The sequence below is a fragment of the Pan troglodytes genome, chromosome 17 (genome assembly GCF_028858775.2).
Source record: "Pan troglodytes isolate AG18354 chromosome 17, NHGRI_mPanTro3-v2.0_pri, whole genome shotgun sequence".
NCBI classification, from domain to species: domain Eukaryota; kingdom Metazoa; phylum Chordata; class Mammalia; order Primates; family Hominidae; genus Pan; species Pan troglodytes.
The window spans coordinates 28,303,104-28,317,852 of NC_072415.2; the positions used below are offsets into that span (position 1 = coordinate 28,303,104).

Sequence of the window (14,749 nt, forward strand, 5' to 3'; positions counted from 1 at the left end):
CACACACACACACACCAGAGTTTATTCATATTTTACTGACATTTTCAGTGATAACCATACCAAACTGGTCAGGTTTTTGCTTTCTCTGTTTACCAATAGTGTTTTCCAACCTTCTGTGACTCATGGCCTATATAGAACATGATTAGCATTTTTATAGCAGGCTGGGACGAAAGGATGAGGATGACTAAGGGGTCAAGAGAGTCATCCTAAGGGTGGAGAGGATTGGTATTTTGGTATCTTGGTTTGTTACAACCTATTTGCAACACAGTGAACTTAAAGCAAATTCATGGTTAGATAAAGTAAAACTTTATGCATTTATCACAGGCATCTGCACAAAAAATCCACAACATATAATATCTATAAAATTTATGGCTGGGCGTGGTGGCTCATGCCTGTAACCCCAGCCCTTTGGGAGGCTGAGGCAGGTGGATCACCTGAGGTCAGGAGTTTGAGACCAGCTTGGCCAACATATAGTGAAACCCTGTCTCTACTAAAAAAAAAATGAAAATTAGCTGGGCATGGTGGTGCATGCCTGTAGTCCCAGCTACTTGGGAAACTGAGGGAGGAGACTTGCTTGAACCCAGGAGGCGGGGGTTGCAGTGAGCCAAGATTGAGCCACTCTACCCCAGCCTGGGCAACAGAGTGACACTCTGTCTCTCAAAAAAAAAAAAAAAACAAAATAAAACAAAAACAAAATAAAATTTAAATATGTCTCATCCACTCATGCCATGAATGGCTTTACATAATCAAGAAAGTTCAAACACTCATAGAATAAAAACATCTTAGATTAACAGTTATAAAATTAATGTCTCAAACTAAATCACTCTGGAATGGCAAATGATTAAGTATTTCTCTCTCACCTACTGAGTTTGCAGCTATCAGAAAAAGTTCTCCAAGAACAAGAAGGATGTATGACAATTCTCTTGATCATACGCTGACAAGAAAGATAAAGTATTAGTATTAGAAAGTATTGATTAAAGGCCGGGTGCTGTGGCTCATGCCTGCAATCCCAGCACTTTGGGAGGCCGAGGTAGGTGGATCACGAGGTCAGGAGTTTGAGACCAGCCTGGCCAGCATGGTGAAACCCCATCTCTACTAAAAATACAAAAAAGTAGCCGGGCATGGTGGCGCGCACCTGTAATCCCAGCTACTCAGGAGGCTGAGGCAGAAGAATTATTTGAACCCGGGAGGCGGAGGTTGCAGTGAGCAGAGATGGTGCCACTGCACTCCAGCCTGGGTGACACAGCAAGACTACATCTCAAAAAAAAAAAAAAAAAGTATTGATTAATTGCATTATAAAAATTGTTATAATAATAATTTAGTCCAAGCTTCTTTGTCATCATGGAGAATAAACAAAGGACATTGATTAGGGGCCAAGTGTAAAGTAGTTAATATATTTAAAGAGTTGGTTTAGAGCAAATCCAATATATATATATATATATATATATATATATATATATATATATATATAAAAATCAGAGTTATTTGGAAAAAAAAAAACAGATTCAGCAAATAACCCTGGTAATTACTAGTCTTGAGTTGACAATCAATACTCCATAGACTAAGAGTTAAATCAAATATCCTAAGGGCCATGTATACAACTCCCACGTGGGACAGACACAGCCAGCAAAATCCCAAAAGAAACAAACAGAAGTAGGTAAAGTCCTGGGAAAATAGTATAGTTGTCAATAAATTTATTTTTAAAAGTACAGCCCAGAGGCTCTGTGACTTGTAGATACCTTTCTTTACTCTCCTTCAGGCACTGCAGAAGAATCAAGCAATTGCATGTGCCATAGTGCTTTACAGAATTTTATGATTAAGATTGCTGTGTTTATGAAAGTAAGCTTATAAGACATAAGACATAAAAGAGCTTTCTTTGGTTGCTCTTTTCCCCGAGAACTGTAGTACTTGCAGCTTTAATTTTGATTTTCAATCAGTTTCAGCTGCTGAGCTGCTTAGGCGGTAGTGATGGAGGATAGCCAGTTATAGCCGACTGAGGCAGGCAGAGATCAAGAATCTGGCTTATTAGAGCCAAGCATGGTGGAGCCCACCTATTATAGTCCCAGCTATGTGGGAGGCTGAAGTGGGAGGATTATTTGAACCCAGGAGTTCGAGACTGGCCTGGGCAAAATAGCAAGACTTCATCTCAAAAAAAAAAACAAAAGAATCTGGTTTATCTGGCTTATTAATTACAAAGTGGAATACAGTATATATTTGTATAGAATTTTTATATATTTCTATATTCAGGCAGCATGTTTTCTTAGGTTGGGTCCTTCTTGGCTTCAAAAAGCCAAATGCTTGAAAACATGTAAGGAGTAGTAGGTTGAACAATGGCCACCTAAATATATAAAGTTCTATCTCTGGAAACTGTGAAATTACCTTATTTGGGAAAAGGGTCTTTGCAGATGTGATTAAGTATCTTGAGATGAAGAGATAGCCCTGTATTATTATCCAGGTGGGCCCTAAATCTCATCTCAAATGTCCTTATAAGATAGAGGCAGAGGGAGATATTTCACACAGGTAGTAGAGTACAAACACAGAGGAGAAGGCAATGTGAAGATGGAGGCAGAGATCGGAGTGATGTGAACATAGCCCAGTAATGCTGCCAGCCACTAAAAGCTGCAAGAGGCAAGGAATAGATCCTCCCTGAGTCCTTGGAGGGATGCAGATCTGCTGGAACAGCCTCTAGAACTGTGCGATAATACATTTCTGTTGTTTTAAGCCATCCAAACTTGTGGTCATTTGTGACAGCAGCCTTAGGAAACAAATACGAAACACACTGAAAACTTGGTAGCCTGCTCTAAGCATGTACCACAGAACAACAAAAGATATAGATAACAAAGCTGTTTTTACATGTGACAAATCCCACACAGGTTTGCATCCCAGTCTTTTAGCATTAGCTCTGCTTACCTACTCTAGCAATTTCCTCATTGAGACCATTTAATTTCTGGTCAAGAATGGCTGAATGAGACTCCAAATTGCTCATGTATGCCTGATACTTTTGAACATCTCCTTGTAAGGAAGCCTTCAGTTTTCTCAACGACTCTAGACGATTCTTTAAGAGAAAAGAACATAACTTTAGTTATTCTTAATAACCATTCCATATTTTATTTTAAAGTAAAGCAATATTATTTAAATTTATTTTAGAGAAAGGTAGATTTGAGTTTTCCTTTCATTTTTAGAGGAAGTCAAAAGAACTAAAAGGGGACTACACTGTCAGTTTGAAATAGAAAAAAAAAACCCCACAATTGCTAGGGTTGAAAAAGCACAGATATTTAAAATCTGGTATTTTACAACAACAGTTTGAGTGCTTCACTAATAATGCAGAAAATAAAGTTAGATATCTGGATATTAATATTTACCTTTTAGAAAACTCAGGATACAATATACTATATAAACCCATTTATTAACCATTCCTTTTGCACTACCTCCAAAACTCAAGGCTTCTTGTGACTAATGGTCCCTAGAGGTATACAACACGGGGCCTTTGTTCAAAAGTACTTTTGATCTTCTGTAAGTAGGTAAGAATCTTTCATCATATTCAGAGCACCATTAGTCTAAGACTGATAGACCGCAAGGGAAAACAAGGCTCCACAGATACCAAACATGTTTTCATTGGGAGTTTCTAGGTGAAAATTTAACTTTTAAGAAGCTTAATTTGTTAATCTATTTTTTAAAATTTTGATAAAGACAGCTAATATCCAAGGACACCCAAAAGTCTAAAAGAGCTCTCAAGTAAGTGTGTAAACATGTTTACTAACCGGTTCTTTTTCTCTTTCTTGTTCCAATCTTGCAATCTGTTCATTCAACGCTCTGTTTTTTGCTTCTAATGATTCCAGCTTAAAAGCATCCACATTAAATAAATCCTCTGGAGACAAAATCCAAAAGCTTTTTAAGACCTCAAATCCGCCTAGAACATTCTTTCCCAAGTTTTCACCATTACTCCCTCCCTCACTTCCTTCTGGTCTCTGCCCAAAACACTATTAGTGAAGTACATCCCATCCTTGTAAAACAGCAAACCCTTTCCATTACTCCACCGTACTTCGACTCTCCTTGTCCTGCTTGATTTTTCTCCAAAGCGCTTATCACCATTTGACTTAAAGTTGCTCATTTCATTATTTTCCTCTTTCTGTCTACTAAAATGTAAGCTCATAAAGGCAGAGGTTTTTATCCTATTCATTACTGTATCCTCAGTGCCTAAATGGTGGCTGGCACATAGTAGGTATACAAAAAACATTTATTTGAATAAATGAATGCAGTTTTTATGCTTGGTTAATTATATACAGAAATATCAAATTACTCATTAAATGCTTAGATCACTCTATATTTTCCTCTCTTAAAACAAAGCCATTTATTTTGCTCCCTTTCCCATGTGAACAAGCTGAAATTGTCCTGGTTACTCTTCAGGAAGATACAATCCCAGGGGACTATAAGGGAATGCTTTCAGCTTTTGTGATAATACTGGCAAAGTGATTGATTCCACTGTCTTTGGAGGAATAGCTTCACCTCCATTTATCTATTTTACCTTCCATTTTGGCATTTTATATACAAGACTATTTCAATAGAAAGAATGAAAATGTAAAATAATACCTCTGGAATGTTTTAGAGTTATCTAGTAAATACTGTATGTCACTAGGTTGTAAATGAGTAAAAAAAAAAAAAAAGATTTTCCTTACATATTTGGAAGTATAATGTCTTGTTAACTTTTTGCCACAAATTTTGAAAGAGACCTTAGGTCTTTTGACTAATTGGTGCTTTAATTTCTCAAATAGTAAGCAAGGACAACATAGGGATATTATCCCCCAAGAGGAATAGCATTTGCTAATTATTGTCTATGCTTCTGGTAGCATGTTTGGTATATTATGACTTTATTATACTGTCATCTACTGCTGCTACACTTTGTCAGGAGGTCAAGTATTTTATTAAGGCGCCACAGACAGTAAGAGGTTATACCTCAGGTCTGGCTCCAACACTAGTATTCTTTTTGTTTAACTTCTCTCCACCAAAGAAACCACAAAGATAAAAATCAGTAGGCATCCAGATACATTTAAAGTAAGTAGCTCATATGAACACTGGATATGGTAAATAAATTACCACTCCATGAGCAGAGTGAAATGACCAAAAGCAAGCACCCTAAGAACGAGAACACTTACTCAGTTTTGACTGCAGCTCTGCATTCATCTCATCAAAGCTGTCGGCACCACTCATAAAACTCTCATAGCATTTTATGGTGTAGTCCAAAAACAACTATGGGGTTAAGCAGATTTTAGAAACAAAGTCATGATTCTCTATTTGGTCTGTTTCACTTTTCTAGATGGAAATTTATATTTGAATTTAAAAAATAGTCAGAAATACTAAGTAGTCAGATGAACCTATAAATAAGAGACAAAAACCTAGGCTATATAATTATGCTATATGGACTTATTTAGTCTGCTACTTCTAAATATGAATAATGAGGATAAAATAACACTTAAATTTGGATAAAGGCAATATTTAAAAACAGCCATACCTTCAGAATTTTGAGAAGGTCAAACAAACAGGGAAGCTTATTAATAAATGTAATTCAACATAAAATGCACAAACTTAATCATCTTTAGGAATAAAGCACCTGATGAAAAATTTAAATAAACTGCTGATCATCTAAGTCCAATTGAATTGATAAGGTCTAATTGTAAAAACCCAAATGTAATTAATGAAGGCTACAATTACATTGTAACTTCAGGCTAAAAAATGAATTGCATGATGAGTAGCAATCTAAACAGTACAATACTAGAATTCTTAACATTTATCCAAGAGAAAATAACACTATATTTTGCATTCATGAGATGTTTTGGTCACTGAGAATGTAGACTTTATGAGAAGGCAAGAATGGATGATCAGAATTTTCCATACCTTAGATGAAGTAAATATCCCTCAAGACAAACCAATTCCCTTTGTGCTAATTCATTGCTTATTAAGGTGACCTTGAAGTGAGTACCCTGAACAGGCAGTCTGAGTATTCCTGTAACTGGAAAGGTGTATCACTGATGGTTAATTAATACATTTTCATTCTCCTTCAGATCAGTTGCTGTGAATTTGGTTAAGACTGAATCAGTTTCCTTAAGCTTGGTCAATTTTGATCTTATAGGTTTAAAAATATCGAGTTTGTGGACTCACAAAGCTGAGTATCGGAATCTTGTGGAGCCAGATACTCTGACAACTTTCTTTAATTACAAAGAGTACTTTATAGTTTCCCATGTGCTTCTCTATATATTGTCATTTGAAATAATAGCTATAATAGCTCAGAGAGCAAGAATAATTTTTTAACCTTTAGGATGGATGTCAAGACATTTAACACTTTTTTTTTGAGATAGGGTCTCACTTTGTCACTCAGGCTGCAGTACAGTGACATGATCTTGGCTCACTGTAGCCTTGACCTCCTGGGCTCAAGTGATCCTGCAGCCTCAGCCTCCCAAGTAGCTGGGACCACAGGCACGCACCACCACACCCAGCTAATTTTTGTACTTTTTGCAGAGATGGGGTTTCGCCATGTTGCTTAGGCTGGTCTTGAACTCTGGAGCTCAAGCAATCTGCCCACCTCGGCCTCCCAAAGTGCTAGAATTACAGGTGTGAGCCACTGTGTCTGGCAAGACATTTAATACTTAATAGATGTTGTAATGTACTTGGGTGAAAACTGAGGGGTAATTAGAGGCAGCCCGATATACATATTGCAATGTGGGAGGATAATTTTCTCAAAGGTGGGATCAAAGGTTTTCTAGGAGCCTTTCCAACTGGGATCATTGTTGAAGTAGTAAAGGCGCATGTTTATTTTTTGTTAAAAAGAAAAAGGCAATGATGCCAACACTAGTCAGTTGATGTATCTTTGAACTACATCCCAGGCAGTCATAAAAGATAGGACTGAAATTATTTCCACTTTTCTTTTGTGACAAAAGTTTCAAAGAATGAAGGTTAGAATTAGAACAGAGAATAGTTTTTCTTCTAAGTGGCCCATGTGATGACTAGTTTTTTATGTATGCTAGGAAGTATTAATGTATAATCTTAATGTTTCCTTTATCTCAACCACTTTTGGAAGTGGCGACTCTGAGCTAAGTGGCAATATGTCTAATGAAAAAGGTCAAAACAAAATAAACAACCTATCCACGTGCAATATCTTAAGACTTAACCTATTATGTCTTGTGTTGACAAAGAATTACATTAAAATAATGTTGCCAATACTGATATCTTCATTCCACGACATAAAGGAGGAAAAGAAACATTACGTCTATAACATATAACATGTTATGATTTAATTCCAATCCCCTTCCATTTTTACTTAGTTAAAATTTTCAAATTTTTGTGCCTAGTTATTTTTAAGAAATTATAATGTGATTCAAACAGATCCATTAATATTAAAAAAAACAAATTTAGAATGTTTTCAGGAAGCAAAAAGACAACTCTACAGAAGAAAATACAGACAATCCCTGACTTAACAATGGTTTGACTTCAGATTTTTCAGCTTTCTGATGGTGCAAAAGCAATGGAGTAGAAACCATCCTTCAAGTATCCATACAACCTTTTTGTTTTTCACTGTTAGTATAGTATTCAATAAATTACAAGAGCTATTCAATACTTTATTATAAAATATGCTTTGTGTTAGATTAATTTTGCCCAACTGTAAGCTAGTTTAATTGTTCTGAGAATGTTTAAGGTAGGCTAGGCCAAGCTATGACGTTTGGCAGGTTAAGTGTATTAAATGCATTTTTGACATGATATTTTCACCTTATAGTCGGTTTATTACTCTATCATAAGTCGAGGGGCATCTGTATTAAATCCAATAGTGACACAATAATATCAAGGCAATTCATTATTACAGTTTATGATAATACATGGTACCTTATTATGCATAATTCCATCTTCAGTTTCTTCTCCCCAAGGCTGCCCATCATCAAATAAAGGTGAGCTTTCTTTCATGGCAGTATGTATCTAATTAGTACACAAGCAAGAAAAGCAAGTTGATTTGAAAAACGCAACTTTCATTTTTTGGCAAATTCTGTTTTCAGTGTCAATTTTAGAAGCATTTACATTATTGTGTAACTAAAAGTCTCTTTTGATAGGTTATTATATTGAACATTAACACTTTTGACTTTCTTTCGAATAAAACAATTTGCAGGTATCCTTTCGATAATTTCAAAACCCTTTTGTTTAGTAACTAAACTCTTCAGGATCTAGAAAGGATGGACTCTATATTTACTTCTGTTCTACAGAGAAAAATGTTGACCTTTATGCTGTTATTAACCCAGTGAGCGCAAATATACACATTTTAATGCAACTTTAACTAAGAATCCAAAACAGAATTGCCACATAAAAGGTGAGCCAATAATAATTTTTCTCTTTGAGCTCAATTTTGGTGCTCAAATGTTAATCGAGTAACTCCTTCAGTATGTACAATATGAACTTTAGATGAAATTTTACAATAGAAAATCTTTAGAAATACAATAGTTTAAATTGCAAGTGATAACATAAATTACAGCAAAACATTCAGATGGTTAAAATTGACAAGCCAAAAGGAAAATAGTTAAAGGTTTTTAAGGCATAGAAATTCCATTTTGGAATGCCTGTTTTTACATCTTCTTTTAAAAATATAACATTTAAAACATGAAAAAAATAGAAAATTTAAATGAAGTTGCTATGAATATATAAAAATACAGATATAAACGCAGATATACTAGATATAAATATATCTATTAATATCTATTATCTTGATATATAGATATCTAGATATAAATATGTATTTTTTTTTTTTTTTTGAGACGGAGTCTCACTTTGTCACCCAGGATGGAGTGCAGTGGTGCAATCTCAGCTCACTGCAACCTCTGCCTCCCGGGTTCAGGTGATTCTCCTGTCTCCCCCTCTGGAGTACCTGGGATTACAGGCATGAGCCACCATGCCTGGCTAATTTTTATATTTTCAGTAGAGACGGGGTTTCACCACGTTGGCCAGGCTGGTCTCGAACTCCTGACCTCAGGTGATCCACCCGCCTTGGCCTCCCAAAGTGCAGGGAATAACAGGCATCATGAGCCACTGCACCTGGCCAAGATATCAATAGGTATCTAATAGTATAATGAACACTAAGTATAAGAATACTAACTTCTAAGAAAAGGACTATGCATTAGGAGTACATAAAAGAAGAATGGGGTTTCGCATACAGGATTTCTCAGGGAGACAATGTCCTTAGCCTAGAGTTGTTTGCCCTGCTACCCCTTTCCTATTCTAAAGGCGTTCAGAAGATTCTTTGTTTATCTAAGGCGGATGCAGAAGAGCTCTAACAACTGGGTCTTCTACCTTGTCTTTTTTCGACAAGGCCTCAGGTGGCAGACAGATTTTTTTTTTTTTTTTTTGAGACGGAGTCTCCCTCTGTCGCCCACGCTGGAGTGCAGTGGCTGAGATCTCAGCTCACTGCAACCTCCGCTTCCTGGGTTCAAGCGATTCTCCTGCCTCAGCCTCCTGAGTAGCTGGGATTATAGGTACCTGTCACTATGCCTAATTTTTGCATTTTTAGTAGAGATGGGGTTTCACTATATTGGCCAGGCTGGTCTCGAACTCCTGACCTCAGGTGATCCACCCACCTTGGCCCCCCAAAATGCTGGGATTACAGGTATGAGCTACCACGCCCGGCCAACACACAGATTTAATAAAGTCTGAAAGACATGTAGGGCAGAACCCAAGATAAGGAACAGAATCTTATATCTTGTCATCAGGGTAAAGACAGTTTCTGTCACCTTGCCAAGGGCCTTATGAAAACTCTTGCTACTTTGCAAGATTCAAGGAGAGTCTTACACAGGGACATACAGATCCCCAAGAGCTATAGAAAAGACTACTGAAAGGACTGAAGAATTGTGAACTAGGAAGACTGGTTGAAATAGTTTCAACCTGTAATTATAGATATAAAAAGTATAGATTTGAATCATGTTTTCATCGAAAGGTGGCATTTTCCACTCTAACACCACTTCTTAATACTGTGAAACATCAGAGGAGGAAAAGGACACAGAGGGATCTGGGATAAGTCAGGTCCAAGTCCACTTTGATCACTAACCAAAAGGCTAACAAGACGCTCCTGAAGTGTATGCAACCCTCCTATTTATGGTCCTTAGTAGGGAAGACATAGTAACTTTAGCTAAATTATTATCACTTAGACACTGTAATAAGGACTGATTATGTGCCAAGTTCTATGCAAGGAGGCATAGTGAGATAGGAAATCAAAGTTTATTTACAAAGCATGAACAAACAATTTAGGAGCATAACAAATGAATAATAAACAATGAACAAATAGAGGTCATTAGGAAATCAACATATTAGATCAATAGGTCAAGATAACAAGAATAATCTCAACACATCCTGCAAAAGCATAGGATAACCTTCAAAGATCATTCTTGATAAAAGTGAATAAACTTCAACATGCAAAACATTATCTTCTACTGAATACATCATACTAAACGATACAATGAAAAATATTTAATTTAAAAACAGTGGTTAGTAATAGAAATCAACTGAGAACAGTAGTCGTAATAAAGCAATTCAATAAGGGTAGTAAACACAAAAAACTCTTTTAGTAATAATCACCATGGAAATAGAATTAAAAAAAAGAGAAAATCTGTTCATCATAGTAACAAAACACATGGCATTGATAAAAAATATATTGTTTGATATTAAGAAAACTACATGGCCAGGTATGGTGGCTCACACCTGTAATCCCAGCACTTTGGGAGGCTGAGGCAGGTGGATCACCTTAGGTCAGGAGTTCAAGATCAGCCTGGCCAACATGGTGACATGCTGTCTCTACTGAAAATACAAAAATTAGCTGGGCGTGGTGGTGGGCACCTGTAATCCTAGCTACTTGGGAGGCTGAGGCATGAGAATTGCTTGAACCTGGGAGGTGGAGATTGTAGTGAGCTGAGATCATGCCACTACATTCCAGCCTGGGCAACAGAGCAAGACTCTGTTTCAAAACAAACAAACAAACAAACAAAAAACCACCATAGAATGAAAAAACAAAAACAAAATCTTACTGAAGGAACAAAAAAGATGAACAAATGAGATTTAACACTTTCTCATATGACAAGATTAAATATTGACAGGATGGAAATTTCCCCTTATATATCATGAATTCAATGTTATGTCAATAATAACAAAACCACAAGATTTTGTTAAAATCTGAAAAAATAATTTAGAGAGTGAGGATACGACAATAGCTAACACTGTGAAAAGAAGTAAGAATGTTCATCTTCTAGATAAAATATATTAGAAAGTGACAGGAATTAGTATGGTCATGAAGCAGGGATAGAAAAAAAAGAGCAGAGAAATAGGTTTAATTAAGAACATACTGGTGACAGTTCAAAACTGTGGGGAAAATATTATTTATTTATTTATTTTTGAGATGGAGTTTTGCTCTGTTGCCTAGGCTGCAGTGCAGTGGTGTGATATCGGCTCACTGCAACCTCCACCTCCTGGGTTCAAATGATTCTTGTGCCTCAGCTTCCCAAGTAGCCGGGACTTCAGGCATGCACCATCACACCTGGCTAATATTTTTGTATTTTTAGTAGAGATGGGGTTTTGTCATGTTGGCCAGGCTGGTCTCTAACTTCTGACCTTGGGTGATCTACCTGCCTCAGCCTCCCAAAGTGCTGGGATTACAGGCATGAGCCACAGTGCCCGACCAATATCAGTTTTTCCATAAATGGGACTGTGATACATGAGTGAATTATTTAAAAAAGAAGGCCTTCTCTTTCTTATACTAAAATAAATTGGAGATGAATTAAGATTTAAACACAGCACAAAGAAGCCATACAAATACTAGGAGAAAATTTGTAAAATTGTTTTTTAAAAAACACTGGGGAGGAAAAGAGGCCTTCCTAAATGTGGCTAAATTTCTAGGCTTATGTTAAGTAAGAAAGAAAATTAGAAAAAGAAACCTGCAGTCTCTCATGGATTAATACATCACATCATGCAAAGCAATATAAAAAGGAGGGGATTTCAACTTAAATAATGGGCTTGGAGGGCCGGGCACGGTGGCTCATGCCTGTAATCCCAGCACTTTGGGAGGCTGAGGTGGGCGGATCACGAGGTCAGGAGTTTGAGACCAGCCTGGCCAAGATGGTGAAACCCCATCTCTACTAAAAATACAAAAAATTAGCCGGATGTGATGGCGGGTGCCTATAATCCCAGCTACTCAGGAGGCTGAGGCAGAGAATTGTTTGAACCTGGGAGGTGGAGGTTGCAGTGAGCCGAGATTGTGCCACTGCACTCCAGCCCAGGCGACAGAGTGAGACTCGTCTCAAAAAAAAAAAAAAATCTGATGGTGAGACCAAAAAAGTAGTTATCAAATGTCCATGGGCATCACCGGGGAGAGAAAAATTGAATGCATAAATGTTATATATAAAGTCCAATGAAACTTGGATTTTTATTAATGGGCTATGGCATTGGAATTCTACTCTCTTGACAATGGGTGGTACTGTATGTACCAGCATGGCTCCTGGGTCAAAATCCATATACCCAGTGCCTGCCTTCATTTAGTTAAAGCCTTGCTGATGGCCAAGACAATGTCAGGGGAACAGTATTAGCTTTAGGAATTCTAGCACTAAGTAGGACAGGAAACTCAGAAGCTACAAAAGGAGAGACTGCATTAAATTAGATAAAAACTCACATTTCTGAACAGATAAAACAGCACATGAAATTAAAAAAAAAAAGAGAGAGAAAAAAATTACTTGCACCATATAGAGAGGAACTAATTTCTCTGACTCAACCATTTTTGACTTGCAAAATGGCACCCTTGCAAATCAATACAAAAAAAAAATCAAAAGAGTAGATATTATAATAAATGTAAAAAATTCACCTTTAAAAACAAAAAATGTAAATAAGAAAAAATTAGCTGTCAATTTTTTTTGCTTGTTGTGTTGCCAACTATTAAAACCATCAGTAAGTTTAATATATAAAGATTCAAATTCATGGCAAAAAGCAAAGGTGAAATAAAACTTGCCTAAAAAACCATGTACAAGCAATTTAAAAGAAAAATAACCATATAAAAACATAAATTGTTTAAATATATATACATTCACACATATACACATATACCCACACATTTATATATAAACAAGCTATTTTTCACCTCCTAAATTGATAAAGATTTTAAAACAACAATGCTTACGGTTTGGAAAAATGGGTATGCTCAAACATTGTTGAGCTTTTAATTGGTACAAGTTTTCTAGAGAAAAATTTGTCGGTATGTATCAAAAGTTTAAAAAACATACATATAGTACTTTGCACAGCAACACACACTTTTAAAACTATATCACAAGGGGCTGGTCGTGGTGGCTCAGGCCTGTAATCCCAGCACTTTGGGAGGCTGAGGCGGGCAGATCACCTGAGGTCAGGAGTTTGAGACCAGCCTGGCTAACATGGTGGAACCCCGTCTCTACTAAAAACAGAAAATTAGCCAGGCATGGTGGTGCATGCCTGTAATCCCAGCTACTCAGGAGGCTGAGGCAGGAGAATTTCTTGAACCTGGGAAGCGGAGGTTGAAGTGAGCTGAGATCATGCCACCGCACTCCAGCCTGGGCAACAGAGCGAGACTCCCTCTCAAAAACAAAACAAAACAAAATATCACAAGGAAACATTTTATGTTATTGTCTGAGTTTGGAGATTATGGTTATATCACTGTATTCTCCAAACTTCTTGCAGTGAATATGGATTTTAATTAAAAAGGGTAAAAATGAATTTCATGAGGGAAAATAAAAAATGAATTTCCTATTGACTCATTTTTTTGAGTTGTAAAACCTCATGATAATAAATAATCTCCTTATCAATTGGTACTTTCTTCCTTTTACCTTGTGATAATAGTTTGAAAAACTTAAAATCAAATGTGCTTTGAAAAATGAAAACTCTGAAGCAGACTTTGAGAATACTGTCAAAAGACTGGGAGAGAAAATATTTTTTTGAGGAAAAAAACCCTTTCCCATGTATACATTTCAAAAGAACAAATCAAATACCTTGATGCAGTCTATTAGCCAAACTAAGGCTGCCACAATGTGAGGCCATGTATGAGGAGCCCCCACTGTGTACATGGAGCTTTTGGATAGTGCAAAAGGATACCTATGAGAAATCAGAAAAACATAAGCTAATTTAATGTTATTATAATTTAGTAAAGATAATGGTTAATCAAGAAGTTACATTTAAAAAATTCCACATATACACTCAGTCTGGACTTGGTTAGAGGTAAGGTATGTTCGGATTCTATCCTTAGTCATCTTATCTCTGTGTATTTCTCTGTAGATTACTTTGTACATCTATCCCCCAAGCTGCAGAACTTGACCTATACAACCAATATGCTGGACTACTCTCCCAAAACATCTTTTGTTCCCTCAAATTCAATATACCCCCAATAAATGACATGTATGTACACCTCCAAATCCGTTCTTCCCCCTTTCAATTTCATCACACTCTGTTTTCACCAGGCATGAATCCTGTTTTTTCCTGTTTTTTTTTGTTTTTGGCTTCTGTAAAATCTGTGGTATCCAGTCTGTCTTTTCTATTCTCTGTCACTTCAGCAGTTCAGGGCTTTATATTCTGTCTTCTGTTGCTCTGTAATAATCTAGGAGTAGTTTTTTTTTTTAAACAAAGAAAAGTGGATTTTATCCGTCTGTATCCATCATCAAACTTGATCAGTTACTAACAATTTGTTAATCCTTCCTGCTTCTACCACCAGCAATTTTTATTT

At 36.5% G+C, this 14,749-nt stretch overlaps 1 protein-coding gene across 2 annotated transcripts in view; it reads right to left on the reverse strand.

Moving 5' to 3' along the window:
- The window catches only part of NDC80 (NDC80 kinetochore complex component), a 45,436-nt gene that overhangs the window by 23,855 nt on the left and 6,832 nt on the right, over positions 1-14,749 (reverse strand). For both annotated transcript variants that reach the window (XM_001146732.5, XM_054671728.2), the window contains exons 6-10: positions 14,022-14,124; positions 7,873-7,962; positions 5,154-5,247; positions 3,762-3,868; positions 2,911-3,055 (exon numbers count right to left, since the gene is read on the reverse strand). In XM_001146732.5, coding sequence (XP_001146732.1) covers positions 2,911-3,055; positions 3,762-3,868; positions 5,154-5,247; positions 7,873-7,962; positions 14,022-14,124 — 539 coding nt within the window. The remainder of the gene's footprint in view (positions 1-2,910; positions 3,056-3,761; positions 3,869-5,153; positions 5,248-7,872; positions 7,963-14,021; positions 14,125-14,749) is intronic.